Raw genomic sequence first — 25,659 nt, 5'->3', positions numbered from 1 at the left:
GTTTTCTTAGAATCACTTATAAAGTTTACTTTTACTAGAAAAGTCCACTTTTTTAAACTAATGTTGGACTTGGCACTTGTATTTTTATAAACTACTTATTTTTGTGAACTTAGGCCTTCCTCTCAAACAAGTTCCTTTTCTGGAGATTTAGAATATTGCTGGAAAATCCCAAAGTGTAAATCTGCTTTGATTTTGTCAAATCTCATCAATTAAAGGAATTTTTTTTTTCTTCTTTGTTTTAAAAGTTGTAAAGTCAAATCCGAGGTCAATGTTGTCACTCCACTTTCATGTACATGTCCTACGAGGAATGTAGTGACAGGATCCTCGATGGCTTATATGCTTAAAACTTGGAAGTTTTTTGCATCTTAGGTAATAGAAAATATTGCGTATCTCTTATATACATGAACTTTATATTAAAAGTTTCTATAATTGGAACTGTTAGTGTGAAAACAAAGGAAACGAAATAACTTTCAGATTCTCCCAACAGCCTGCCAAAAGAGGAACAATATTATCGAGAAAAATACTGGCTTTCCTTGATTGTTTTCTTGACATCAAAGTTTTAAACCCATTTAAAAGGTTGAACCATATAATACCAAAGAAATAAGACACAGGATCGATGCCAACGGTTTGGTGTGCTCTGAGAAGATCATTGGACTGCAGCAGATCACAACTACCATCAGATGTGCATGATCCAAATGACAACAATAATCTGAGCACTTCGACAAGAAAGCCCGACAGCTCTTGCTGTCCAAAAGCCATATCAGATCTCAGAGATGTTATGAAACGCAGAGACAACAAGCCTCTAGTTTGCAGTAGAAGATCCCTAGGGAGCATTGAATTCCTTAAACCTGTGACCCATGAAGTACTTCTTGATGATTCAACCTGGGAAATTAAAATTAGTCGGTTTTATGCTTCCAGCAATGCCAATGACAGAGGAAAGCATGGCCCAACTTTTGTGGGTAACCTGAGGCTGGCGAACACCGACCATAGAGGCTGCCATCCGGTGCCTCACTATGACTCCGGCAGGTCTACTCTGATTAAAACCCATGGTGGGGGTTGCAGTGATATTCCTTCAGAGTATAGGAGATCTATTGAGACAGATTGTAATGGTTATTCAAATCCAATTTGCCAGATATGTGGTGCGCAGTTTAGAAAACTGGAAGCTGTTGAAGCACATCATCTGTCAAAGCATGCAGGTGAACACCAATGATTCAAAGTTCTATCTCATATACATGTTTTTATGTAAATTGTTCTGTTATTGTTTGAGGTCCCTTCTTTTTAACTTGTAATCCAAAACTACACATAGGTGGACGCTAATTATGATCGTCAAAGTGTGTTTTTTCAACTTTCTTAACTTTTCAATTCAAGGAAAAAATCTTTCTTAACTTTTCAATTTAAGGAAAGAAAAAAAGAAAAATGAAAAACTCCTTTTGTTTCTTTCTATGAGAATTAGGAGGAGGAATCAATAGATAAATGACCTCCAGCAAATTGTCTAAAACTTCCATATTAGCCATATTTAGTTAATATAAGGCATTTTTCACCTCCAACACATTAGAAGATATTTTAAATATTTCAATATTGTTTTCATTTTCGATGATACCCTTTTGAATATGAATGCTTGAAAATATTAGTGTCGGCAAGAATATAATAAAACAATATTTAGAAGAAAATAGAAAAGATAATAAAAAATTTACTGGAGTGTGTATAAAAAAAGCAGTAGGTAATTATGTAGAGAATTGCACTTTTTGGCTATTAATTTTAGATAATGTTGCTGTCAAACCCGGTTAATGTTCCCTTGTGTGCAGTCATTGAACTTGGTGAAGGAGACTCATCAAGGAAGATAGTAGAAATAATTTGCCAAAAAAGCTGGAGGTTGAAGTCTGCAGAGAAGGAGTGCAGAAGGATAGAGAGGGTCTTGAAGGTCCACAACATGCAAAAAACCGTAGCCTGGTTTGAAGAATATAGAGAAACAGTGAAGATTAAAGCTAGCAAACTACCCAAAAAGCATCCCCGGTGCCTGGTTGATGGGAATGAGCTTTTGAGGTTCTATGGCACAACTGTTGTCTGCTCTCTTGGCATCAATGGTTCCTCCAGCCTCTGCACTTTGGATGATTGTGGTGTGTGTCAAGTTTTAAGGCCCGGATTTCTCACCAAGAAGGAATCCAATGGTGGGGTTTTCACCACTTCCACAAGTGGAAGAGCATTCGAATCCATTGAATTATATGAGAAAGATTCGTCTGCAAGGAAGGCTTTGATAGTGTGCCGAGTAGTGGCCGGGAGGATTCATAGTCCTCTGGAGAGAATTCAAGAAATGGCGTCCTCAGGGTTCGACTCCTTGGCTTGGATAATGGGTTCTCATTCCAACTTTGAGGAACTCTGTGTACTAAATCCCAGAGCTATCCTCCCTTGCTTTGTGGCAATTTACAAACCCGAGTGAGAAGGGATTTTTTTTCTTTTTCTTCCATATATTCTTCTCAGTTACACACTTTTGTCAAGGTAGGTCGACGTTTTTGTGCTTGCACGTCCTGTTCAAGGAGTTTTCAAAACCAATATTTATGTAGTTTAGAAATATTTTAAAACGAAAGGTAATTAAAGAGACTTGAAAGAGGATAGTCCTTGTGAGAAAAAGAGAAATTAATTAATCATTTTATAGAGAAGGAAACAACCAATAAGCAATATAGAGAGAAATAACAACCACCTCTGTTGAAACTAATATATACTCTTAGTAGTGTATTAAGACACTATTGTCTTAACTCTCTGTATTAAGACACTATTGTCTTAACTCTCTTTCTGGAGTATAACTAAGGCTCTCATCTCCTGGCTTCTCTTCTTGTGTGTTGTTGTTGATCATCATCGATCATGTTTGAGGCATAAAGCCCCTTGGCTATTTATAACCAAAGTTAGAACCATCTAGATGATGAACTTAGCCCTCAAGTTAGAACTATCTAGATGATGAAGACAAATTGAGAACCTTCTAGATGGATGAAAAATCATTTAGATAAATCTTTGTAGAGAACCTTCTAGATGGATGGAGATGGAGAACCATCTAGATAAATCTTTATAGAGAACATTCTAGATGGATGGAGAACCATCTAGATAAATCTTTGCATGACTTGCTCTATTTTGCTCTATTTTGTTTAATCAAAATTTTATTTAAGTTGGGAAAAACTTTGTCGGCAGCCAAGAATGAGTCTATAATCGAGTTGAGCCTTTTTAAAGATCGCATGAAGTGGTAACTAAGGGCAAATGTGCTTGATAAGGAGCACTCTATGGTAAAAGCAGCAACTACCCATGAAGTGGTGGTTGCGGGGAAAGTAATGCGGAAAACCGAACAACATCCGTAGAGAGGAACGAATATTGACTACAAAAGTCTCATCGACAACATCAAACAACAGATTTGAGAGATAATAACTAGCAAAAAGCAAGGTAAGTAAAAAAACATTACGGAAAAATAACAGGAGTACAAACAAAAAGTCGAACTACTGATACAGCAGTGAATGAGAGTGGCAACAGTGGGCAGAGGTGTGTGTACTTCACGAGGTGGCAAGTGAGATCCACGCGTTGACTTGCTACAGTTGTATATCTTTACCTTATGCAGATATTTAATTTACTGTACTAACATCCTACAGTACAGAAGAGTTGTTCTTGATATGAGACAAGCGGATGGCAATTTAGTGATTCATGGTACACGTAAGCAACCTTATTTTATCCTCTGTGTTGAAGTACGCCAGGCGTGCTCCCAATCACGACTCCTGTGGTTTTGTCTCTGCAAAAAGACGTTCTTGTGTCCACGATGAAGTGCACAGTAATTTGCATGATTTGGACTTTTTGGGCTACCGTTTGAGAACGTTTCCCCATTCTATCATCACCCACATCCACCGCCGATTTCCCCTTCTCCAGATCCACTCTCCACCGTGCCTGCAGTCACCGATGATTAAAAAAAAGAAGGAAAAAAAACAAGGGAAATAAAAGAGGAAGGAAGGAGAAGGAGAAGGAGATAGGTGCGTGGCTCCAAAACATAATGTAATTCCGAATTCTAGTGGTTGGTGGATGGGGGACCACTCACCGCGCGCCCTTCATGGGTAAAAGGCTTCACCTCAATCTTGTTTTTTTTGTTAATTGGCGAGTAGAGAGTGTCCGAACTCTGCCCTCACCCACCCCTTTACTGGTGGAAGGGATGGTGGTCATCCACCCACCCACCTATTTTTTATTTATTTATTTTTTTCAGGTGTTATTTTTGTATAGTTAGAGACTTAGAGTTAAGATTAGACAAATTGGAGTTCTTAGTTTGTTAATATTAAAGAAATGGATTTCCTAACTACATCCAATAACCTTAAACTTTTGGTCAATTGCATGCATACGCTCCTCATTTTTGTGCAACCTAACAAGTCTTGCACGTGATGCACACAATCTGTTGTTGGTGGCCAACTAACACCTGGGAAAAGTCGTACAAATTATTATAATTTTTAATCGTTAGGGTACTTCGGTTTTTACTTTTTAATGGGCTATTTTCTCGGTCTGGGGCTTCATTTATCAAGAAAAAAAAAATATTAAAAATTATATTAATATACTCCTAATTAAGTAGATAGTTTGGGGCAGCTGAATCACCGATAACTAAAAAGGATGATTCAGCTACTCTCAAATGACTGGTCTAAAAGTGATCGAACTATTCTCGGCCACCACGAGCCACCTCTTATGTATGGCAGAGCCACTTTAAAGAGATGATTGGGTCACCAACAATTAACTCGCTTCAGCCACACTTTTTCTTTTAATTTTTTGGAATAACTTTATTTAGGATTCTTGAATTATCAAGAGTTTTCAGAAGATTCCCACAAATTTAAAAAACTCTCAATTTCACTTTTTAAACTTTCAATTTGATGTAATTAACCACCTTCGATCAATTTTTGCCGTTAAAACTTAACGGAAACCACTAAAAAGACCAAATTACCCTTCAATTTTAATTTTTTTTTTAAAATTTCAATTTGAAATTAAGGGTAATTTGAATTTTATAAAAGTTACATGGGTATAAAAGTTATTTTATCACTTTTAACGTCTAAAAACTGACGGAGGAGTAGATTGCATTAAATTGAAAGTTGTGGGAAGGTGAAATTGAAAGGTTTTGATATTTGAGATAATCTTTTCAAATCGAGTGACTTTGTGAAAATTTTTCTAATTTTTTTTTTAAAAAAATTTGGTGCCTTGGTGGCATGATCGGGACCGTTGTTGTAATGGGTGGATGTGTATCCCGGCCATGATGGAATCTTGATTCAGCTGTGTTTGGCAAAGGGCGGACCGGACCCAAAAATCAAAAAAAATCTTTTTAAAATTAACTCAAATATTTTTACTTTTTACATCACATTAATCACTTTTTTTTATTATTCAAATAAAAAAATCACTACAAAACAAATTTTTTTTCACTTTTTTATACAAAATATTCTTACTTTTTTTTTTTTTTTTTCTTCTCATATTAATCAAATTTGCTACAGTATCGTTTCACTCCCTTTTTCTATTTCATTGTCAAACACAGCCTTTAAGGGTACGCGTTTGAACACAACTTGCCATCCCCCTATATTTTCGGAATTTGATGTATTGATCAGAAATTCAAGATTGAGACACATGAAGTCCCTCGTGGTTGGAGTTGTTGGTGGTGCACAACTTCACGTGCTTACCTTCTTCCTCGTTCAAGAAGGTAGATGGAGCCATAGAAAGCAACGTCTATTTAAGAACCCAGCCTCTCAACACTAGGAGTAGTAGCTCTTATTTACTTCCTTCCCCTTTGGGTACGTGTGCCTTGACCGTCAAATATTATTTGCTTTGATTAATCAAAAACTACTTTTCGTAGAAAATTCAGACTGAGAGATCGAGAGAGGTAGCATACAAAATCAACATTCATGGCCACTCAGCATGTCGGAAAGAAGACTGCGTGCGTCGTCGGCGGCACCGGCTTCGTCGCTTCTTTGCTGGTCAAGCTCTTGCTGGAGAAGGGCTATGCCGTCAACACCACTGTCAGGGACCCAGGTTCGTCTTTTCATTTTTCTTTTCTCTTTTATTATTATATAATTTGTTGACCTTCTTTTCTTCCAATTTTGCCAAGTTTGTATCCGAGGATTAAAATGCTATTCTTAGTTTAAGCTTAAATTTATCAATTTTTTTATTTATTTTTATTATAAATTTCTTAAAATAAGTTAATTTTGACCGTTACTTACACTATAGCATATAAAAAAAAAAACATATAAGCCAGATCACTTCTTCTATTTGTTTTTAACGTCTACAAGAAGTATGTGTTTTTTATTAACTAAAATAACTAATGTTGTTGGAAATGCTCTTACTCAAGAGCCGAAGAACTCATGGCAACACCTTCTGTTTTTAAGGCAATTTTTTGCTTTTTAATAAAAAAGATAGATTATTAACAAACAATTTAATACACAAAATATTCCTAAACAATTTTCACCTTAGAATCCTATGTGTCGTAGCCTCATAAGTTGTAACATATAAATGTCTACGGAAAACAAAGATGTTGTCGTTGTGGTCCAATCCGTCTACCTCCCCCAACACAAAATTAATTAATTAATAACACAAAATTCTATGGATCAGGACGAAGATGTGGGCGTTGTGGTCCAACAGAACCCCGCCCACCAAAAAAAAAGAAAAAAAAAAAGAGAAAATGCAGTTTATCCCATGAAGTTTCAAGAATTTTTTAATTTTAACCCCAAAGTTCAAAAATTGGTAATCTACCCCCTGAAGTTTTAAAAATTGGCAATTTAAACATTTCGTTACTAATTTCCGTTAAATTAGGCGGAAATTTTTTTAAAAAAGCCTGAGGGTAATGATGTAATTTCATAGATTTCCGTCAATTTAGACAGAAAAATTAAACGGCGGGTTTAAATTGCCAATTTTTGAAACTTCAGGGGGGTAGATTGCCAATTTTTGAACTTCAGGGTTAAAATTGAAAAATGCCTAAAACTTCAGGGGGTAAATTGCATTTTTCCAAAAAAAAAAAAAAAAAAAAAGAGTCAAAAGAAACCAAAGTCACATGAGCCCACCACTGTAGACTGTATTTCTTTTAGGAAAATGATCATTTCCATTTCAAGTTCTCTTTATTTTTTTAGTTAGTGTATTTAAAAGGGTAATGTTGTCCAAAAAAATTTAACCTAAAAAACATTTAGACAATTTTACCCTTCTAAATGTACTAACCGAAGGAAATGAACGGAATTTGAAATGGGGAGATCCTTTTCCGTTCTCTTGGTCCAGCCGATTTATCGGATTGCGAGAAAATTCTTTCAACCAAATTTTTGTCCAAAAAGGGTATTAAATTAAAATTTCTGGTTTTTAATATAAATCAAAATGAACCTGAAAGATTTTTAATATAAATCTGGTTTTTAATATAAATCTAATAAAATTTCTGGTTTTTAGAGATCAAATTGAAAAAATTTCTAGGACCCAATTTGTAGAAATTTATATGCTTGGGTTTTAAAGTGGATGAACATGAACTTATTAGAAGAAAAAAAAAAAAAAAAAAAAAAAAAAAAAACAGAAAAGTTGAAGTTTCTCAAAAAAGTATTTTGATGTGCAGACAATGAGAAGAAGATCTCTCACCTCATAGCACTACAAGATTTGGGGGACCTAAAAATATTTGGAGCAGATCTAACTGATGAAGGATGCTTTGACGCTCCCATAGCAGGTTGTAACCTTGTGTTCCATCTTGCAACACCTGTTAACTTTGCTTCAGAAGATCCAGAGGTACAAAACTGCAGAACCCACGTTCCTAATTTTGGCAATAATGTTGCTGCTTCTGAACTCTTAACAACAATGCTGCTTCTGTTTTTTCTGAAGCATAGAATGACATGATCAAGCCAGCAATCCAAGGGGTACATAATGTTTTGAAAGCATGTGTGAGAGCGAAAACTGTTACACGTGTCGTTTTGACATCATCTGCAGCTGCTGTAACTATCAACAAGCTCAATGGGACTGGTTTAGTCATGGACGAAAGCCACTGGACCGACGTTGAGTTTTTGAGCACTGAGAAGCCACCTACTTGGGTAATCATCAAATTGTATCAACAAAGTTTTACTCTAACTGGGTTGGGAGGAAGAAAACAGAGAAGATTTAAGATGGGTATTTTTGAATTTTCAGGGTTATCCTGCTTCCAAGACACTGGCCGAGAAAGCAGCTTGGAAATTTGCTGAAGAAAATGGTATTGATCTCATCACAGTGATTCCTACTCTTATGGCTGGTGCTTCTCTCACTCCGGACGTCCCCAGCAGTGTTGGTCTAGCTATGTCTCTAATTACAGGTATAAACAGGAAGCCAAAGTACACTATAAATTGCAATTTTGATTGCCTTTAGGCCATGTGGCTACAAAGAAAAATTGCTTTCACAATAGCTCAATTGGCAGACTGGTATAACAAAGGCATTTTAACATTTTTGTCAGGCAATGAATTCCTCATAAATGCAATGAAGGGTATGCAAATGCTGTCAGGCTCAATATCTATCACACATGTGGAGGATGTTTGCCAGGCCCAAATATTTTTGGCTGAGAAAGAATCTGCTTCTGGTCGATACATATGCTGTGGTGTCAATACCAGTGTTCCTGAGCTTGCACAGTTTCTCAATAAAAGATATCCTCACTACAAAGTCCCAACTGAGTAAGCTTCTAATCCACTTGATTTGGTGGGCACTGTTAGAATATAGAGTAATTTGTATTGTAAAAAATATCAAGGAATGAGAGCATAACGTTGCCTATTAGGGCTTTTCCTAGTGGTGGATTTAGGTGTTTAACGAACCACCCGAAAAATCTGTCTCTATTTTCTCTATTTCTTCTGCTATTTTCTTTATTTTCCATTTCATTAGCTTGTTGAAGAATTGAAATGCACTCATACTGTTTATTTAACTACTTAAAAATATGGTTTTAAAATAATCTCTCTGTAGTGGTGAAGTATTGTTTGACTCATTCTCTTGTCATCTGGAAATTACAGTTTCGGAGATTTTCCCTCCAAGGCCAAGTTGGCCTTATCTTCAGAGAAGCTTACCAAAGAAGGGTTCAGCTTTAAGTACGGGATTGAAGCAATTTATGATCAAACCGTGGAGTATTTCAAAGCCAAGGGACTGCTGCAGAACTAAGTGGTTTTTTGTTCCTCTTCAAGAATCTAGTGATTCTCTACTTTTTTTTTTTTTTTTTGGTGATCCTCAATGCTTGGCTGTATGCAGTATTGTATAATAACATCTAAATTTGCTTAAGTTTCACATGGTAGACTTGTCGTTTACCAACAATATAAAGCAATCTAGCAGCTCTGCTTGAAAATATCAGGAACCTAAAGCTATCAAATAATCATGCTTGAAGAAGTCAAAAGTATTGAAATACATCACATCTGCTTTACCAGCCAAACCAGTGGCTGATATGCATTTGCGAGGTAAGACTTTGTATCTCATTTCAAAGTGTTTTGACATATTGCCTCTTATGCATTATATTTCTCTTTCAATTGACTGTAAAAGTAGCCTAGAATTGTACTTTTTTCAACGTTCAACAAAGGAAGGATCTGGGATTCCTAGCTGGGCAATTTCAATGTGGATTTCATCTGCTGTGGCAGATGAAATTCGCTTGTGATGCTTCCTTCCACGTCTCATCTTAATAATCTGATATAGTGCCTGAACTATATCTCTCATAGAAGGCCGTAGATTGGAAACATGATTGACACATTTGAAAGCAATAGCAGCCACTCCATCGAGTTCTTGGGGATCAAATTTTCCATCAAGTTGAGAATCCACAATTTCTTCCCATCCACTTTCACCCTCCATATCCATTGCTGCCTATTCATCACAAAAATATAGAATGTCAATGTAATGGCATTAAGGTGGATAGGAAGAAATGAATCACATAGACTTTTACATAAAATAAAAGGTGCTAATATACTTCAGCAACTAGACACACATGAATAGAGTTCTTACTAGCTCCACATGTTCCATGAGACCCTGTTGGGGATTCCTGCCTGAAATTATTTCAAACAGTAGCACTCCAAAACTGTAGACATCAGTTTTCTTAGTAAAGGTCCTTGTTGACACATATTCAGGGTCAAGGTATCCCAAAGTTCCTCTGACATTAGATGAACATGGCTTAATCATCTCCTCTCTTGAAAGCCCAAAATCAGCAATCTGCTCAGTTGACATTACTGATTATTACACATTTGTCAGAGTGAAAAAGGTTTTATATTCAAACATAAGCAGAAAACCATCCAGAAGACATACTCGGGCTCTCATGGACGTATCCAGCAATATGTTAGAAGATTTAATGTCACGATGCACAACAGGAGGAAAGGCCTGTCAATTTAGATGAAGATGAATAAGTACTGGAGTGGGTTCTACTAGCTTGGCAAACAAAACAAAGCATACCCCATAATGTAGATATTCCAATCCCCTTGCTACATCTAGTGCTATTTGAATCCTTAAATCCCAGCTCAACGGATTCTGATTCTCACCTGCACTTCCAAACATTTTGTTAATGTGCATCATAAAGGGAAGTTCGTTTGCCAAAACTTTTTGTAGGGCGTTTTTTGCTTTTTGGTTATGATGTAACATAAAGATTGAAAGTAATTTTGAGTGTTGAGTGAGTATTTTGTGTTTTGAGTTGTTTGTTAATACTTTTGCTTTTATGTTAAAAAGCAAAAAGGTACCCTAAAAAGCATTGCCAAACAAGCCTAATTCAGCCCCCTCCAATAAGAGCCTTGCTCAGCATTCATATATGAAAAAAGTTGAAAATAGAATTTGATAAATAGCCAAGACAATTAAGTAGCTTTGAGATTGTTAAGGCCAGAGACACCCAAGCTAAGGCTTTGAGTTTCATTATGAATCTATGATGTATTAATTCTTCTCTTCGATAAAATGTTCCCATTTGCCCCAAAAAGAAAATGCTTCAGGACAAAGTTCTGTTTTTTTCTCAAAAAAAAAAGAGAGATTTTTAAGTTTCTCCATGATAAAATTGCCTTGAAGAAAATTGGTTCGTTTCTTACTGTATAGATGAGAAGCAAGACTGCCATTGCTCATGTAAAGATAAAGAAGCATATGCTGCCCTCTTTCTGCACCATAGCCCACCAAGTTCACAAGGTTTTTGTGGTGTAATCTTCCAAGTAACAAAACCTGAGACAAACAGGGGAAAAGAAGGTTCACTTTACTGATTATCAGTAAGGTGAATATTTTGTTTTCCAATATCAAAGTTCCTTTTGCTTAACTATGAAAAAGAGATCTTCCTATTGTAGCATTTATAAGTGCAATTTATATTTCACATCTTTCAAATGGGTGTTTCATGATTCCCATCTGATTGTAAGGGTGTCATGGATTGCACATGAATATTAATACAATGGTTCCCAACTGAATCATTCTTTTTCCTTTCCAAACAATATCTGCAGACATAGAATCCAAAAACTAAATAACATAGGCATGCTTGCAAATCCAAAAGAATCAAAACCAAGAAATATGCACATAGATGCAGGCATACTACTTCAAATGAATGCAACATATGATGAATTCATCAATACCTCACTCAGGAAATCATTCTTCCCTTGCCTAGAATTTGTGGCAAGAATTTTAACAGCAACCGTCTCACCAGTGGCCATCTGCGCCTTGTAAACAGGGCCAAATGCTCCTTCCCCTATGCTTGTAGTAAAATCAAGAGTTGCTTTTTGTATATCCCTGGGCAAACAGTTTAAATCGACAAGGTTACAAGAAAACTCAAATGAAGAACAAATACAAAAAGAGAGAGAATCATAGTTATGCAGAAGATCAGTAGCCATACTTGTAAGAACACTTTGGTATCCCACATGCTGAAACAACATTGTTTCTTTTAAGCCCTTCCAACCACTGAGGCAGGCTACTCCATTCAGATGTTCTGGGTGTTTCTTGACCAACATTTGAATCTGAAAATGCCGTGGTGGAATCAACCCCACGGCTAGGTATGGGAGAATTACTCTCTATCTGGGTTTTAATGCAGAAGAACACAGAATACAATACAAAGGCTGCTCCAACTCCAACTATCCACCCTATGGTAAACCCAAATATCAGCCCCAATAAGATACCTTTCATCTCAACCATACCAATAGTTTCTTCCCTATTTCTATAGTTTGAAATAAATCTTGAATAACTTACAAAATAAATAAATAAATACTAAATAAATCTTGAATAGAAGAGAATATTGTTTCTGAAAGCAATAAATTAAACACATTTATAGTATCATCCTTAATTTTGACAAGTAAGGACGACAAGGATTTAGGCTGTCAGGGCATTGCATAGGCAATTGCATTAACTGTGTACTAAATTTATGAAAGAGTTCTTAGAGTGTCACTTAGATACGATTAAATTCATTCTCAATTGTCCTTACGATTCTGACAACGTAGATATGTGCTGACAATTGAGGGATTTGCGCCAAAAAAAAAGGGGGGGAAGATGACGTCGTTTCTCAAAGTTGGCCTTAATGATTTCTATATCTATGTATGTAAAGAAATGCTATAATGCAATAAAATGATCATTTTTTACCCATAAAGTGTTAGGTGGCAAGAGATCATAGGCTCCATCTATAATTGTTGTGACTCCACCCACTGATAAGCCTATAACCTCTTACCACCTAGGATTTTTATGGGCTAAAAATGGTTTTTTTATTGCACTATAGCATATCTCATGTATGTATTAATTATTATATTCTTCACGAATCAAACAGAAAAAAGATGACCATAAACACATAGATGATATTAGAGACAATCTTTGAGATGAGCCACGAACTCGATACGAACTCAACACGAAATTAGTAGATTAAGATTGATGGATCTGACTCTTTTAATTAATTGGGTTAGATTCTGACCGACCTATATAGTCTTATACCAATACCTCAACATGATATAAACGTGACATGTAATATTTAGGACTGCCAATTTTGTCAATTAAATTGGCAGTCCTAAATATTAGCAATTTTTGGAATATGACGACAAGAAATTAGCAATTTTTTTTTTTTTTTTTTGAAAATAAAATTAAGGGATAAAGATTAAAAGGTTTGACTTGTTTAGTAAATGGGTTGAGTGTTGACTTATATAATTTTATACATATTCCTTGATGTAACACGAATTGTATCCCTACATACGAAGTTGCGGTACTTGGAACATTGTCACCATAAGTGACTCAAATACAAGACCGGTAAGTATCATGCTCTGATTTGGCTTCTCATCTTAAACTGAAAAAAGTAAATAAATAAATTAAATAGGAAAATAAATGCAAAATTAGTCTATATGAACTTAGAGGTTTTTAAGGTATGCGAAAAAAATAATTTACTCTCTACAGTCAAATTTCGTCCACTGATTTAACAGATTCCGATTGTTTGACACGCTAGGGTCAATAAGATTGCAACACGTGTCCTATTTAAGTTAGTGTTATACTAATAGAATTTGTTAAGTTAGTAGATAAAATTTGACTGTAGAAAAAATTGTTTTTTTTGACTGAATTGCATTTTTCCCAATTAAATAAGATGAGCAAAACCTTTTTTTTTTTTTTGGAATATGATCCTCTCCATTTAGGAGCCGGTTAGTTCATTCAAAGAGGGCAAATTTGTCATTTTATTTTTTTGGGAACAATTTTGCTATTCTAAAATAACTAACTGGTTCCTTTACATTTCAAATGAAATGGAGAGGATCGCTTTTTTTTTTTTTTTTTTGATACATCATAAAAGGTAGGACTTTTCTTTTTTGGTGGATACACAAAAGGTAACCTTAGTTTAATTGGTCTGTCTTGTACTGAAAATAATATACATTTTTAGGTGTTCTTCTAGTGTTCTCATGATGTTATCTCAACTGTGATGTGATTTTTAAAATTATCGTTGAATTTGAGTTTATCATTATTGACTTTTAATCTATTGGTGATTTTAAAAGCCACATCACAGTTGAGAGCACACCAGGAGAACAATAGAAGAACACCTAGCATTTCCATTTGAATTTATATACAATTTTCATCATGATTTGGGTAATAAAGAATATGAATTATTTGGTAACAAAAGTTTGCAAAGTGATAATAAAGGAAGGCATTTGCAAATTTGGAATTAGGGGTTTGGTTTTTAAGAGATCGTATCCAATACTGTTGTTGGTTTCAAAATCTTTTACCTATTCAGGCAAATCAACAAGGAGAACAAGAGAAAAGAAATATTTTAAAGGGAAATATTAGGTACTCTCCTAGTGTTTTTCTTGTCTTAAGTGGATATTATTTTCTAAAAACAAAGTGAGTGAAATAAGGAAAGTTTCTTTTTTGCTTTTTTAGAAAATAATGAGGAATGCTAGGCTTACAAACAAATTTTATAGAAAAACTTCTACAAACTGATGTGGTACAACATGATTGGATATATGATAAGATCAAATTTTGAAAAACCTAATCATGTTGTGCTATATCAGTTTGTAAAAGTTTTTCTACCTAGGATTAGGAGGACATTAGGAGAACACTAGAAGAATACCTGACATTCCCCTATATAAATAGATCAACTTTTTTTGCAAAGATCCAACCTACTAAAGTCAGCACTTAGAAGTGAGTTGGTGTGCAAATTTTCGACGTTGGCTCACTCCTGATGTGACGGTGAAAATTAAATCATAATTAAATACTATATATATACTTTCATTTGTTATATCATTCGAATGTGTTTTCAATGCCACACAAGAAAATGACCAAAGTATGTGTAGCACTCTCTTTATGAATTGATTGATGATGGTAAAACATCCATTGCAGAAGCTGATTTTGCTTCTACCTCCAATTACAATGAAATAAAGGAATTTGAGAAAGAAAAAAAAAATATCATCCAAAATTTTGATTCAAGAACAAGTCTCCTACAGTCATATTTAACCCTAGGCTTCTATCAGCAACACTTTAAAACTTCCTTTTAGAGAGAAAAGTTCTCAATCTTTTCTTCATTAAAATCCTTCTTTTTGTGAGGCTTTCTACAGCTTCCAACATGCCTATCATGAGAAATTAAATTAAGGGTTTTTAAACGTTAGAAGATAATTAAAAAAATAAAAATTTTAGGAGTTAGGTGAAATTTGTTCAAAAATAAATAATGCTGCGTGCCTTCTTCTTAAAATTCTAGCCTGATTGGGACCGAGAGGCTGGGACTAGTGTCATATAATTGGAGAACCTTTTAGGCTGTGTTTGGGAAGGGCCGAACTCAAGGACCCAAAGTCCCAATTTTTTTTTTTTTTTTTTCTCAAAATTAATCTTAACATTTTTACTTTTTACATCATATCAGTCACTTTTTATTACTAGTCAAATAAAAAAATTACTACAAAATATTTTTTTTCACTTTTTTATACAAAATATTTTTATTTTTTTCTCTCATATCAATTAAATCTGTTACTGTTTTGCTTCCATTTTTCATTCTATTGCCAAACACAGTCTTAATGACCAGAGTCCAGGGCCAGACAAAAATTCTTTTGCCCAAGAATATAACGTACGACAAATTTTTAAGGAATCTTGCAATAGTGGTGGGAGGCCATAGCCCTGCATGGTGGTCCCCTCTAGGACCATCCTAGCCCACGTAAGGTGTTGTACACATCATGAACCATAAAATATCAGAGATGAGGGGTGGACGAAGCTCCTGGCTAATTTTGGCATATAGAAGAGATTCCACATCATCACTTTCCAGGCAGAAGGGTGCCCCGTGCCCCTCCAAAAAATCAGAGTCCTCGTTTAGAAGAAAATATCTGAAGAAATGGTTTTCTGTTGTATTTGACAGAAAACCATTTCTTCAGATATTTTCTCCATTAATTGTGTGTGGAAGAGGCCAAACCATTTAATCAGATATTTTCTTGTTCTTTCAGATATACAAGACATTTGTGTTTTCTTTTCCTTCTATATATATATATCGGTTCCTATCATATATGGTCTTTGTTGAAGCATAGTTTTCCGAGTGATGATGTATACTCGAAATTCTCAACACTTCTCGAAAGACGCGCCACGTCACCACTCGGAAACATATTGCGTGTCAAATCGTCTCAATCTAAGAGTGAAACATTTTTTTTGTTTTTTTTTAAGGAATCTTGCAATAGTGGTGTGAGGCCGGCCGGTAGCTCAGGCAAATTTGTAAGAGCACTGATTGGCAGCACGCGGGGGCGTGGCACGCCCAGTGCAAAAATTTGTTTTTTTTTTTTTTTTTAAGATCAACAGCACGGGCGTGCAATGCACGCCGCGTGCTGTTGATCTTTACCCAATTTGTAATATCATATATGGTCTATGTTGAAGCACAGTTTTCCGAGTGATGATGTATACTCGAAATTCTCAACACTTCTCGAAAGACGCACCACGTCACCACTCGAAAACATATTGTGTGTCAAATCGTCTCAATTTAAGAGTGAAACATTTTTTTTGTTTTTTTTAAGGAATCTTGCAATAGTGGTGTGAGGCCGGCCCGTAGCCCAGGCAAATTTGTAATAATTTGTTTTTTTGGTGGGTTTTACAATTTTTTTTTTTTTTTTTTTTTTTTTTTTTTTTTTCAATTTAAGAGTGAAACATTTTTTTTGTTTTTTTTAAGGAATCTTGCAATAGTGGTGTGAGGCCGGCCCGTAGCCCAGGCAAATTTGTAATAATTTGTTTTTTTGGTGGGTTTTACAATTTTTTATTTTATTTTTTTAAATTAAAGGCAAATTTGTATTTTTATAAATTTTATAAATAAGAGATATTTTGTTTGTACGTAAAATCATAATAGTGGGATAAAATTAAAAAGAGCTAAAATATGAGATACGTACCGACATTACGAATTTTGATAATTTGAGATTAATATGGTAAAATCCGTGACATTTCGGATGGGTAAGTGAAGTTCTCCCAAATTTTTATATATGGGTCATCTTGCTGTACGTCCATCAAAACGACTCAACTTGTTTCAAAAGATAAAAAAAAATCAAAACGACTCAACTCAGTTTACTTATTTAACCGGTACGTAGTTGATAATTGTTATCAATAAGTCTAACAAATTAAAAAATAGATTTGAATAAAGGATTAGGGAAATTAAAATTATGAAAAATATGATTAAGAAAAATATAAAAACTCAAAATATGTCCATAAAGATTGTACATAATCACAATTAAAGACTAGTCGTCATCCATGCACGTACACTGTACTACTGTAGTATGTGACTTTGTAAACATCATGAACCATGATAAAATATTAAAAATGGTCTTCAGGGTAACTCAATCGATTGTGAATCACATCTCATGAAGTGGAAGTTACTAGTTCAAATCTTCCTTCCACTTTTCTTGTGCGGGCATATAAAATAAGGGTGAAGTAAAACAGCACACGGCGTGCTAAGCACGCCGTGTGCTGTGAATCACGACTCGTAAAATAATAATAATAATAATAAAATATCAAACCTGACGGTACTGGACAAAGCTAGCTCCCGGCCGGCTAATTGTGGCATATACAAGAGATTCCACGTCACTTTACATGCAGGCCGAATTTGGCATTTCTCGTGATAATGTAGTGGCGAATTTTGCTTGAACCTCCAATGCATGTGAACACCGAATCACGGGGAGTGGCCCTTCCGGGCTGGGGTTACCTACCCTAGCAAAGGGCCATTGTTGACTCTGAACATGAGGGTCAGGCAAGGAGTTTTTCTGTTCTTTGAATAGAGAAGATCATTGTAAAGAATCCCCTCCAAAAAGAATGGAACTATATATATATATATATACACGTGTGTGTGTGTCACTTTCCAATGGCCGGGGTGGCCCTCCAAAAAAATCAGAGTCCTTGTTTAGAAGATCGAACAAATACTCTATCACGATATGAGAGAGAGAGAGAGAGAGGGAGAGAGAGATAGAAGAGTGAATATAGGCCATAGAGAAAATGACAATGTATTTCACCGATTGTGAATATATGAGGGCCCAACCATTGGGGTGGCTCCTCTTCCAACCCCGCTCCTTTTTTTTTTATTATTTTTTTAGTTTTTATATTTTCTTTTCTTCACTAGCTCCTTCATTAAATTGGCACTGTACGTACCTTCTTTTTCTATATGCTAATCCTCTCCATTAAGTTTGATAGAGTTGTTTAATGTATCAAAAACGATTATTGTCGAATTGTTTACATGTGAGAGCTAGGTTGATTATAACTTAATAACATCTGAGTAATATTGTCTACATCGCTTTATTTTTGTTTGGAATCTTGTAAATCTGTTTTTTTTTTTAGGTGAAAGAACACAAATGATGTATAGCCAAACATGTCTATTTTTTTTTTTAATCAGCCAAACATGTCTATTAATACTACAGGAAACCATTTCTTCAGATATTTTCTTGTTCTTTCAGATATATAGACATTATGGTCTAAAACAAATTGCGTGTCAAATCGTCTCAATCTAAGAGTGAAAAACGTTTGCATGTTTTTTGTTTTTCTTCTCGTCATTCATTTATGTCATGTCCTTTTCCGGCTTTGCCTATATAAAGCAGTGCATGTCCATCAGCACAGCATTGCTTAACGAAAACTTCTTCCTAGCTAGCTTTTCCTTTTAAATTATCCGATCCATAGATCAATTATGGACTGCAAGAAGCCATTGCGGGCTGAGCAGCAAAGTTTAGCATGCCAGATAAAGTCTGAAGCCTTGGATATGATACAACAAAGACGACGATCTGCCAATTATAAGCCCAACATCTGGAAATATGATTATTTACAATCTCTTACCAGCATATATGATGTGCGAATCATTTCCACTCATATTCTTTTTAAATAAACGTTTATGTTTTTACTTTTTTTTGGTTTATTTATTTATTTTTTAATAATTTCCACTTCTTTTCAGAGATTATTATAATTCGCGCGTGGCGATTTGTGCAGGGACTGGAATATAAAAGACGAGCAGAGAAGCTGACAGAGGTTGTAAGGAGTAAATTTGCTGAAGCAGTTGGCTTACTGGCTAAGTTAGAGCTGATTGACAACGTAAAAAAGTTGGGCCTAGCCATCCACTTTGATATGGAAATCTTGGAGGCTCTAGACTCCATAGCGTCCATTAAGGAGAAAATCCTAAGCCAAGAAGAGGATCTCTATGCTATTGCACTATGCTTTAGGCTGCTTAGGCAGCATGGCTATATTGTTTCACAAGGTAATTAAACTCTAAGCCTCCACGTAAAATATTTAATTGAAGACTAATTGTAAATACTTAATTCCCATTTCACTTGACTAATGTGACCATACCCATCAACACTTATATTTTTTATTTTTATTTTTAATAGAGGTTGATCCAATGATTTATAGTTGTATGAGAGTCAAGTACATAACATTATTCTCAATTCATATGGAAGGAAAATGATGGAGATCGACAAGATTTGAATTCAAGACCCCTACTAGTACTCTTATACATGTTAAATGAGAACTTATCCCAAAAGGTCTAGGTTGTAGAATTGATGAATTTAATAATTTAACTAATATTCTAACAATGTCCTCCTAATTTTAAAAGTTTCCAATATAGGTGTTCTATATATCAGCCACTTTCAATCACTATATATATATATAAAACAAAAAAATAAATAAATAAACAGAAGGCCCATGGCGTTTTTTTTTTCACTAGTTTTTTTTTTTCATTTTTTTATTTTATAAACAGAGGTATTTTGGTATATTTTTGTTCATTTTGTTATGACTTAATACAAAATCCTAACAGAATGATTGAAATAGGCTAATACATATTGCAAACTTTTTAACTTTGGGGAACATTACAAAAGCCACGATAGCTTGGAGGCGTAAATGAAATTTCCCTAAAATCTAAATACAGTTTAAATCCTAATATCCAGTTAAAATTCACTCCCAATTAGATATTGCATGTTTCTAAATCCTGATCGATATCTAATTACTCCCGGCCATGCATGCATGATATGGAACTCAGATATGTTTAGCGGCTTCATGGATGAAAAGACGGGTGCATTCAGGAAAAGCATACACGCGAATTTCAAAGGAATGCTCGAGCTTTTGGAGGCCTCGTACTTGGCTTTAGAAGGAGAAAACATCCTGGATGAGGCCAAACAACTCTCAACTGCAATTCTCAAAGAAAACACTTGTAATTTGGACGGAAACCTTGCCAAACAAGTAGCCCATGCTTTGGAGCTTCCATCACAAAGGAGAGTGCAGTGGTTTGACGTCAAATGGCACATCAACGTTTATGAGAAAGACAGGCACATGAACCCCTTTCTACTTGAATTTGCTAAACTTAATTTCAACATAATTCAAGCCACACTTCAAGAAGATCTAAGGGAACTTTCCAGGTAACAAGGAAAGAAGCTAGCTTCTTTGTAACTATCTGATACATATAAGTTTATAACGTGCTCAAAACAGATATTATTAATACCTTTTTTTGTCTCATTTAGCTAGGTGGTGGAGGAATTTGGGTGTCACAGAGAACTTGAATTTCGCAAGAGACAGACTGGTCGAAACTTTCATGTGCTCAGTGGGCTTTGCGTTCGAACCTCGGAACAAATGTTTCAGAAAATGGCTTACTAAAGTCCTTAATCTCATAGCTGTAATTGATGATGTTTATGATGTTTATGGCACATTGGAAGAACTAAATCATTTCACCACTGCCGTAAATAGGTTAGTGTAATTACTTCATATATATCACCATTGGAATTTTCAATAACACACAAGATTTGCTAAGAATTCTAAGTAACATATCGAAATTCAGGTGGGATGTCAGGGAAACTCAAGAGCTTCCAGAGTGCATGAAGATTTGCTTCTTAGCACTATACAATACAACTAATGAACTAGCTAATGAAATTCAAATGGGGAAGCGTGGGAACCAACTATTACCTCATCTAAAGAAAGTGGTACGTATACGTACTTGGTTACTTTATATTTAGAAAAACGCTACACATACTTTTACTTGTTATTTTATTTAAAAGTGAATTTCACTGAATATTTATTATCATTGAATTTTTTTAGTGAAAATCTCTTTTATTTTTGCTTGTTTTGTGTTAATAGTGGACAGATTTTTGTACTGCATTATTTGTGGAAGCAAAATGGTACAACATGGGCTATACACCATCCTTGCAAGAATATCTAAGTAACGCATGGATTTCATCATCCGGTTCTGTGATGTTGGTGCATGCATTCTTTTGTATAGAGCATGAGGTAGAAGAGGAGTTCGAAAATTTGCTCAAGAAAAACCAAGATCTTGTGTATAATATATCTATGATAATTCGACTTTGCAATGATCTGGGGACTTCAAAGGTGATTACTGTTTCTTTCAAATGAAAAATCTGCTTCGATCTTTCATTGCCTATATATTGGTTCATTATGAAAAAAATTGTACAATAACATGTAACAGGCTGAAATAGAAAGAGGCGATGTTCCTTCATCAATCATGTGTTACATGAGAGAAGAGAATGTTTCAGAGGAAATAGCTCGAAAGCACATCAAAGGGATGATAAACAAAACGTGGAAGAAAATAAATGGGCAATGCTTCACTCAATTACCCATGTTGCAGTCATTTGTGAATATTGCCGCAAATGTTGCTCGTGTGGCGAATGGACTCTACCATGACGGAGATGGATTTGGTGTTCAAGACCAAGAGACCCGGAGCAACATCTTGTCTTTGCTAGTTGAACCTCTCATGTTGTCCTGATTCGAAATTTCATACTAGGAAAACCTGCAGTCTTTGTCACTTTCCTATAACGTTGTGGATGTATAATATCTTATTTAGGGTTTGTGCGTGGCCTTGTCATTTTCATAAATAAAGAAAGAGTAGTAGAAATGTAGAATAAAGTCTCTATATAATTTAATAAAAGTAAATTTTATAGAATTCTCTGCACACAAGAAAAATATAAACAAGAATCAATGTCAAGAATAATTTAACGTGGTTCGGCAAGATTGCTTATGTCTATCGGCAACAATAACCATGTTTCTTCTTCACTACATAAACCAAAGTTAACAAAACACAATTCAAGTAAAAGTAAACCAACAATACAGTAAATTTTAAGGTACATTAACCATAACAGAGCTATTAATCTGTTTTTCTGCATATTATTTGGCTCGTGGAGTAAATGTGGACCTCAGAGATCAGCTAAGATATACATGAGCTTTGCCTAGGATCCAGTCAGTTCGATGAAGCACATTTTAACGTATATGTAAAGGACAGATATAAAAAGGATATGATCATGTGAGCCATATATATGCAAAACTTCAAAATAGTTAAAGGCTTCAATCTATCCACACAAGAAAGGATATTCTTTTTCCTAACCTATCCTCACAAATACACACATTTGAGAGCCAAAGAATATTATAGTGTTTAGGGACGGAAGCTGGCCCACTACACATGCTGGAGCGTGAGCCCCACTCGCCTAAGCGTAGAACTCACTCGCTGGCGCGTGTTCCCCACACTCCGCGCAGTAGACTCCTCCGATTGCTCCTCCACCGTCACCACCGGCCTCCCAGCTCTCCACCGCCACCTTGCGATCCGCTTTTTGCACTACACGCGCCAGAGCGTGAGCACCACGCTCCCGAGTGCTCTCCACGCCCCGAACAGTAGCTTAATTCCTCTGGCCACTCCTCCACCTTTACCATTGTCGTCACTACTAGTTGCTGGGTTTTGTGTTGCATTTCCGTTTGATTTTATTTTTCTGTTTTTTCCTTTGTTTTATTGTATTTCTTGTTGTTTTGTTTGGGTTTTGTGGGTTTTAATCTCCCTTTGCATTTAGGGTTTAATTTTGTTGCCGAGACTAGTGCTTCCGGAGACAGTACTCCCTTCTCATTGGTTCTAAATTCGGATCTTACCAATGCCTTCCCTATACTTACTTTGTTAGATTGAGCCTTTGACCATCTCATTTAAAAACCAATTTGTGTTCAGTAAGGGAAGCCAAATCCTTTTATGGCATTCAAAATTGCACCCCGCAAGGTATGTTCTAAGAGTCATCCAAGTGAGCAGAGTGACATTATTGAATCTCAACAATTCCTCCCTCAACATGACTCTCCCGCGACTCAAACCCATGACCTTGGCTCTGATACCATTTGTTGGATCGGGCCTTTGACCATCTCATCTAAAAATCAATTGGTGTCTAGTAAGGGAAGTCAAATCCTTTTATGGCATTCGAAATCGCACCCCGCAATGCATGTTCTAAGAGCCGTCAAAGTGAGCAGAGCGGCATTATTGAACCTCAACAGACTTCCTTCGGGTGGTTGATGTTCTGTGTTGGGAGTGCAGATGGGTTTGGACCTCATGAGGTTCTTACACATGTAATTAGGGTTTGTAAACTTCTTGATGTTTATGACTTTTCATGTATTCCTTTTGCTTTTAAAACAGCTTTATGTGGTCCTTTGGAGAGGACTGGGCTAATTATTTGGCCAATTTCCTACTTTGTTACTATTACCTGCATGATTAATTTCTGTGTTTGGGTCTATTGTAGGGTTGTAGGGGAGCCCACCCCTTTTCCGTATTTTGATTACTTGTAATCCTTCCCTAATTTGATTAGAAAAAAAAAAAAAGGAAAAAAAAAGGGGGGATGGAAGCTGGCTCGGCCTCCTTTAGTGCGCGCGCGCACACACACATATATATGGCCTAAAATTTGTATTAACCCCGATTAAATTTGGTTTGATCCTTCATTCATATTTTGATCTTTTCATGGAAAATCTTAATTTTGTCCCTCATTGAAGAAATTCATAAAGCTAATAGAAATGTAAAAGAATAGCGAAATAAAATAAATAACACAAAAGATTTTACGTGATTCGGTCTATGACCTACATCCACAGATAAAACCCTAAAGGCCACATCATACTCTTATTCAATTGATTTATTTTACAATACAAATCATCCATACTTATAGAGAAAATATATATGATAGGTGAATACAATACAAATAAGGTAATCAAATCACAAGGATTTGATTATCAATTATAAGGTTTTGATAATCAATGATCACAATGATTTGATATGCAATTGCAACGATTTGATTGTAATCACAAATATATGGAAATATATTATAACACTCATAATGTCATATTTTGTGGTTGAGGAGTGATAAGGACCACATAGAAGTTTTGATTGAAAATAGACTCCTTCAAAAGTTCAATGTGCAAGGAGAAGTTCTATTAAAGTCGCTATCAATATGTTACTAATTGACGTATTGTTATAGAATATAAACTAAATGATTAAATTCATATATTTCTACCATTTTAAACTTTTAGGATAAGTTGTAATTTAACATATTATCAAAAGAGATTGAAGTTTTGAATTCAAACATTGTCTCCGTCATTCACCTCTCATTTTAATTAAATATTATACTTGTTGGCCCTACTAAGAGAGAGTTTAAACCTCACAAGTAATTATAGGGAAGTGTTAGAAAGCTTAAGCTTTTAGATAAATATTGATTTAATACGCATGGACATGAATACAGTCATCGTGAAGGCCAATAAAAAGTCTATTCAAGTCACCGTTGAAACGAAATGTATCAACACTAAACTGAGAGTACGAAGATTTGTTTTCAAGAGTACGAAGATTTGTTTCCCTTTTATTTTATATTATTTTATGGTGTTGGGCCGAGCTTTTGGGGAGTGGGCTTGCCATGAACGGGCTTTGCCCGCACTCAATTTGGGTGAAGATTATTTTCATAGAATCACCCACCAACCCAAAGTCACGAAAGGCTCAGCCTATTATATTTCTAATAAGCAAAACAATCTCGTGGGCTTGGCTCAATTGAAATCCTGTTAATATTGTTACATGAAGGTGAACTGTATTATATATAGGAAATTTTACTATATTATCCCCTTGTGTCAAATTATATATTAATATTGTGAAAAATAATAGGACAAAATTGAGTTAGAAGAAATTATTTTAATTCCTTTTAATGTATTTTTAATATAAACTAATATATGTCATGCATTTTTTTAAAAAAATATATGAGAATTACGTGTTATAATAATAAATTAGATTGAGAAAATTTATTCTAATTTAAACTAAAATTTCTTAAAATTATTTACTAATTTAAACAGGGAAAAAGGAAAAAATAATTTTTTCTTTCCTAAAAAATTGGTATTGAATTGTTGATTTTTTGTTTTTTGTTTTCTAATTTTATGACTTAATTCTAAAAATGCTTTCTCTCATAAGGAAAAAACAGAACCAAAAGCTTTAAGTAAAAAATTAGGGTAAAGTTTACTTGACTCCCTTAAACTACTACTCTAATGACAATCTACCTCCTAAACTATCTATTGCGACAATTTACTTTCCAAACTATCAAAACAATGATAATGTATCTCTCAATGCTAGTAAAATGACGAAATTATCCTTACAGAATTTTCAATAAGACAAAAATATTCTTAAAAATTTGAAAGAAAATTAAATTTTAGTATTTTTGTTTTTTATTTTAGTAAGGGTAATTTCATAATTTGTTAAAATTTGGGGTAAATTGTTGCAATTGATAGTTTAAGGGATAGATTATCATTGGGGTGGTAGTTTGAGGGGGTTAAGTGGACTTTACCCAAAAAATTAATTTCCATTATATATTTAAGATAAAAAAAATAACAATTTATGTAAGCTTTAATCAATATTTTTATATAATAGCTGCCAGGACCGTATGAGTAATCTGTGAAAGTATTGATCTTATTTTCTCATTTGATTATGCTAATATATATGGCAGTGTCTATGTTGTTGTTAAAAAGCAAAAATTAAAAGGCTTATAAAACATTAAAAATTTAAAA

General features: G+C 34.9%; 4 protein-coding genes across 4 annotated transcripts; 3 read left to right on the top strand and 1 right to left on the bottom strand.

Moving 5' to 3' along the window:
- Positions 1–145: 145 nt before the first annotated feature.
- Positions 146–2,455, top strand: LOC132171867 (uncharacterized). Its single transcript, XM_059583278.2, has 2 exons — positions 146–1,196; positions 1,806–2,455. Exons 1-2 carry the CDS (start codon positions 617–619, stop codon positions 2,435–2,437), a joined length of 1,212 nt encoding a protein of 403 aa, XP_059439261.2. The 5' UTR covers positions 146–616; the 3' UTR covers positions 2,438–2,455.
- A 3,205-nt stretch (positions 2,456–5,660) lies between these two features.
- Positions 5,661–9,428, top strand: BAN (NAD(P)-binding Rossmann-fold superfamily protein). Its single transcript, XM_059582503.2, has 6 exons — positions 5,661–6,018; positions 7,574–7,740; positions 7,839–8,039; positions 8,134–8,293; positions 8,432–8,645; positions 8,976–9,428. The coding sequence occupies exons 1-6, from the start codon at positions 5,892–5,894 to the stop codon at positions 9,118–9,120; spliced, it is 1,014 nt and encodes a 337-aa protein (XP_059438486.2). The 5' UTR covers positions 5,661–5,891; the 3' UTR covers positions 9,121–9,428.
- Positions 9,429–9,509: 81 nt separating this feature from the next.
- On the bottom strand, positions 9,510–12,072 carry LOC132170540 (calcium/calmodulin-regulated receptor-like kinase 1). The gene is made up of 7 exons (XM_059581551.2): positions 11,786–12,072; positions 11,529–11,682; positions 11,004–11,130; positions 10,387–10,472; positions 10,243–10,314; positions 9,946–10,149; positions 9,510–9,807 (listed from the first exon to the last, which is right to left on the bottom strand). The coding sequence occupies exons 1-7, from the start codon at positions 12,070–12,072 to the stop codon at positions 9,514–9,516; spliced, it is 1,224 nt and encodes a 407-aa protein (XP_059437534.2). The 3' UTR covers positions 9,510–9,513.
- Positions 12,073–18,481: 6,409 nt separating this feature from the next.
- Positions 18,482–21,728, top strand: LOC132171894 (alpha-farnesene synthase). The gene is made up of 7 exons (XM_059583307.2): positions 18,482–18,685; positions 18,823–19,087; positions 19,865–20,240; positions 20,347–20,565; positions 20,657–20,798; positions 20,953–21,201; positions 21,299–21,728. Exons 1-7 carry the CDS (start codon positions 18,527–18,529, stop codon positions 21,593–21,595), a joined length of 1,707 nt encoding a protein of 568 aa, XP_059439290.2. The 5' UTR covers positions 18,482–18,526; the 3' UTR covers positions 21,596–21,728.
- Positions 21,729–25,659: the final 3,931 nt, after the last annotated feature.

Source organism: Corylus avellana, chromosome 1, assembly GCF_965113065.1.
Source record: "Corylus avellana chromosome 1, dhCorAvel1.hap1.2, whole genome shotgun sequence".
Classification (NCBI taxonomy): Eukaryota; Viridiplantae; Streptophyta; class Magnoliopsida; order Fagales; family Betulaceae; genus Corylus; species Corylus avellana.
The sequence above is the reverse complement of the archived record's forward strand: the minus strand, read 5'-3'. Positions and strand labels throughout refer to the sequence as shown.

What these genes read in the sequence shown, in the direction of transcription:
- LOC132171867 (XM_059583278.2), top strand. Translation starts at nt 617, where the DNA reads ATGCCAACGGTTTGGTGTGCTCTGAGAAGATCATTGGACTGCAGCAGA. An exon ending in TCATCTGTCAAAGCATGCAG is followed by an intron (nt 1,197 to 1,805) that starts GTGAACACCAAT and finishes CCTTGTGTGCAG; the next exon opens with TCATTGAACTTGGTGAAGGA.
- BAN (XM_059582503.2), top strand. Translation starts at nt 5,892, where the DNA reads ATGGCCACTCAGCATGTCGGAAAGAAGACTGCGTGCGTCGTCGGCGGC. An exon ending in TTGCTTCAGAAGATCCAGAG is followed by an intron (nt 7,741 to 7,838) that starts GTACAAAACTGC and finishes TCTGAAGCATAG; the next exon opens with AATGACATGATCAAGCCAGC. An exon ending in CACTACAAAGTCCCAACTGA is followed by an intron (nt 8,646 to 8,975) that starts GTAAGCTTCTAA and finishes TGGAAATTACAG; the next exon opens with TTTCGGAGATTTTCCCTCCA.
- LOC132171894 (XM_059583307.2), top strand. Translation starts at nt 18,527, where the DNA reads ATGGACTGCAAGAAGCCATTGCGGGCTGAGCAGCAAAGTTTAGCATGC. An exon ending in TGGCTATATTGTTTCACAAG is followed by an intron (nt 19,088 to 19,864) that starts GTAATTAAACTC and finishes TATGGAACTCAG; the next exon opens with ATATGTTTAGCGGCTTCATG. An exon ending in GATCTAAGGGAACTTTCCAG is followed by an intron (nt 20,241 to 20,346) that starts GTAACAAGGAAA and finishes TCATTTAGCTAG; the next exon opens with GTGGTGGAGGAATTTGGGTG.
- LOC132170540 (XM_059581551.2), bottom strand. Translation starts at nt 12,072, where the DNA reads ATGAAAGGTATCTTATTGGGGCTGATATTTGGGTTTACCATAGGGTGG. An exon ending in TGGAATATCTACATTATGGG is followed by an intron (nt 10,315 to 10,386) that starts GTATGCTTTGTT and finishes CTAAATTGACAG; the next exon opens with GCCTTTCCTCCTGTTGTGCA. An exon ending in ATACGTCCATGAGAGCCCGA is followed by an intron (nt 10,150 to 10,242) that starts GTATGTCTTCTG and finishes TCAACTGAGCAG; the next exon opens with ATTGCTGATTTTGGGCTTTC.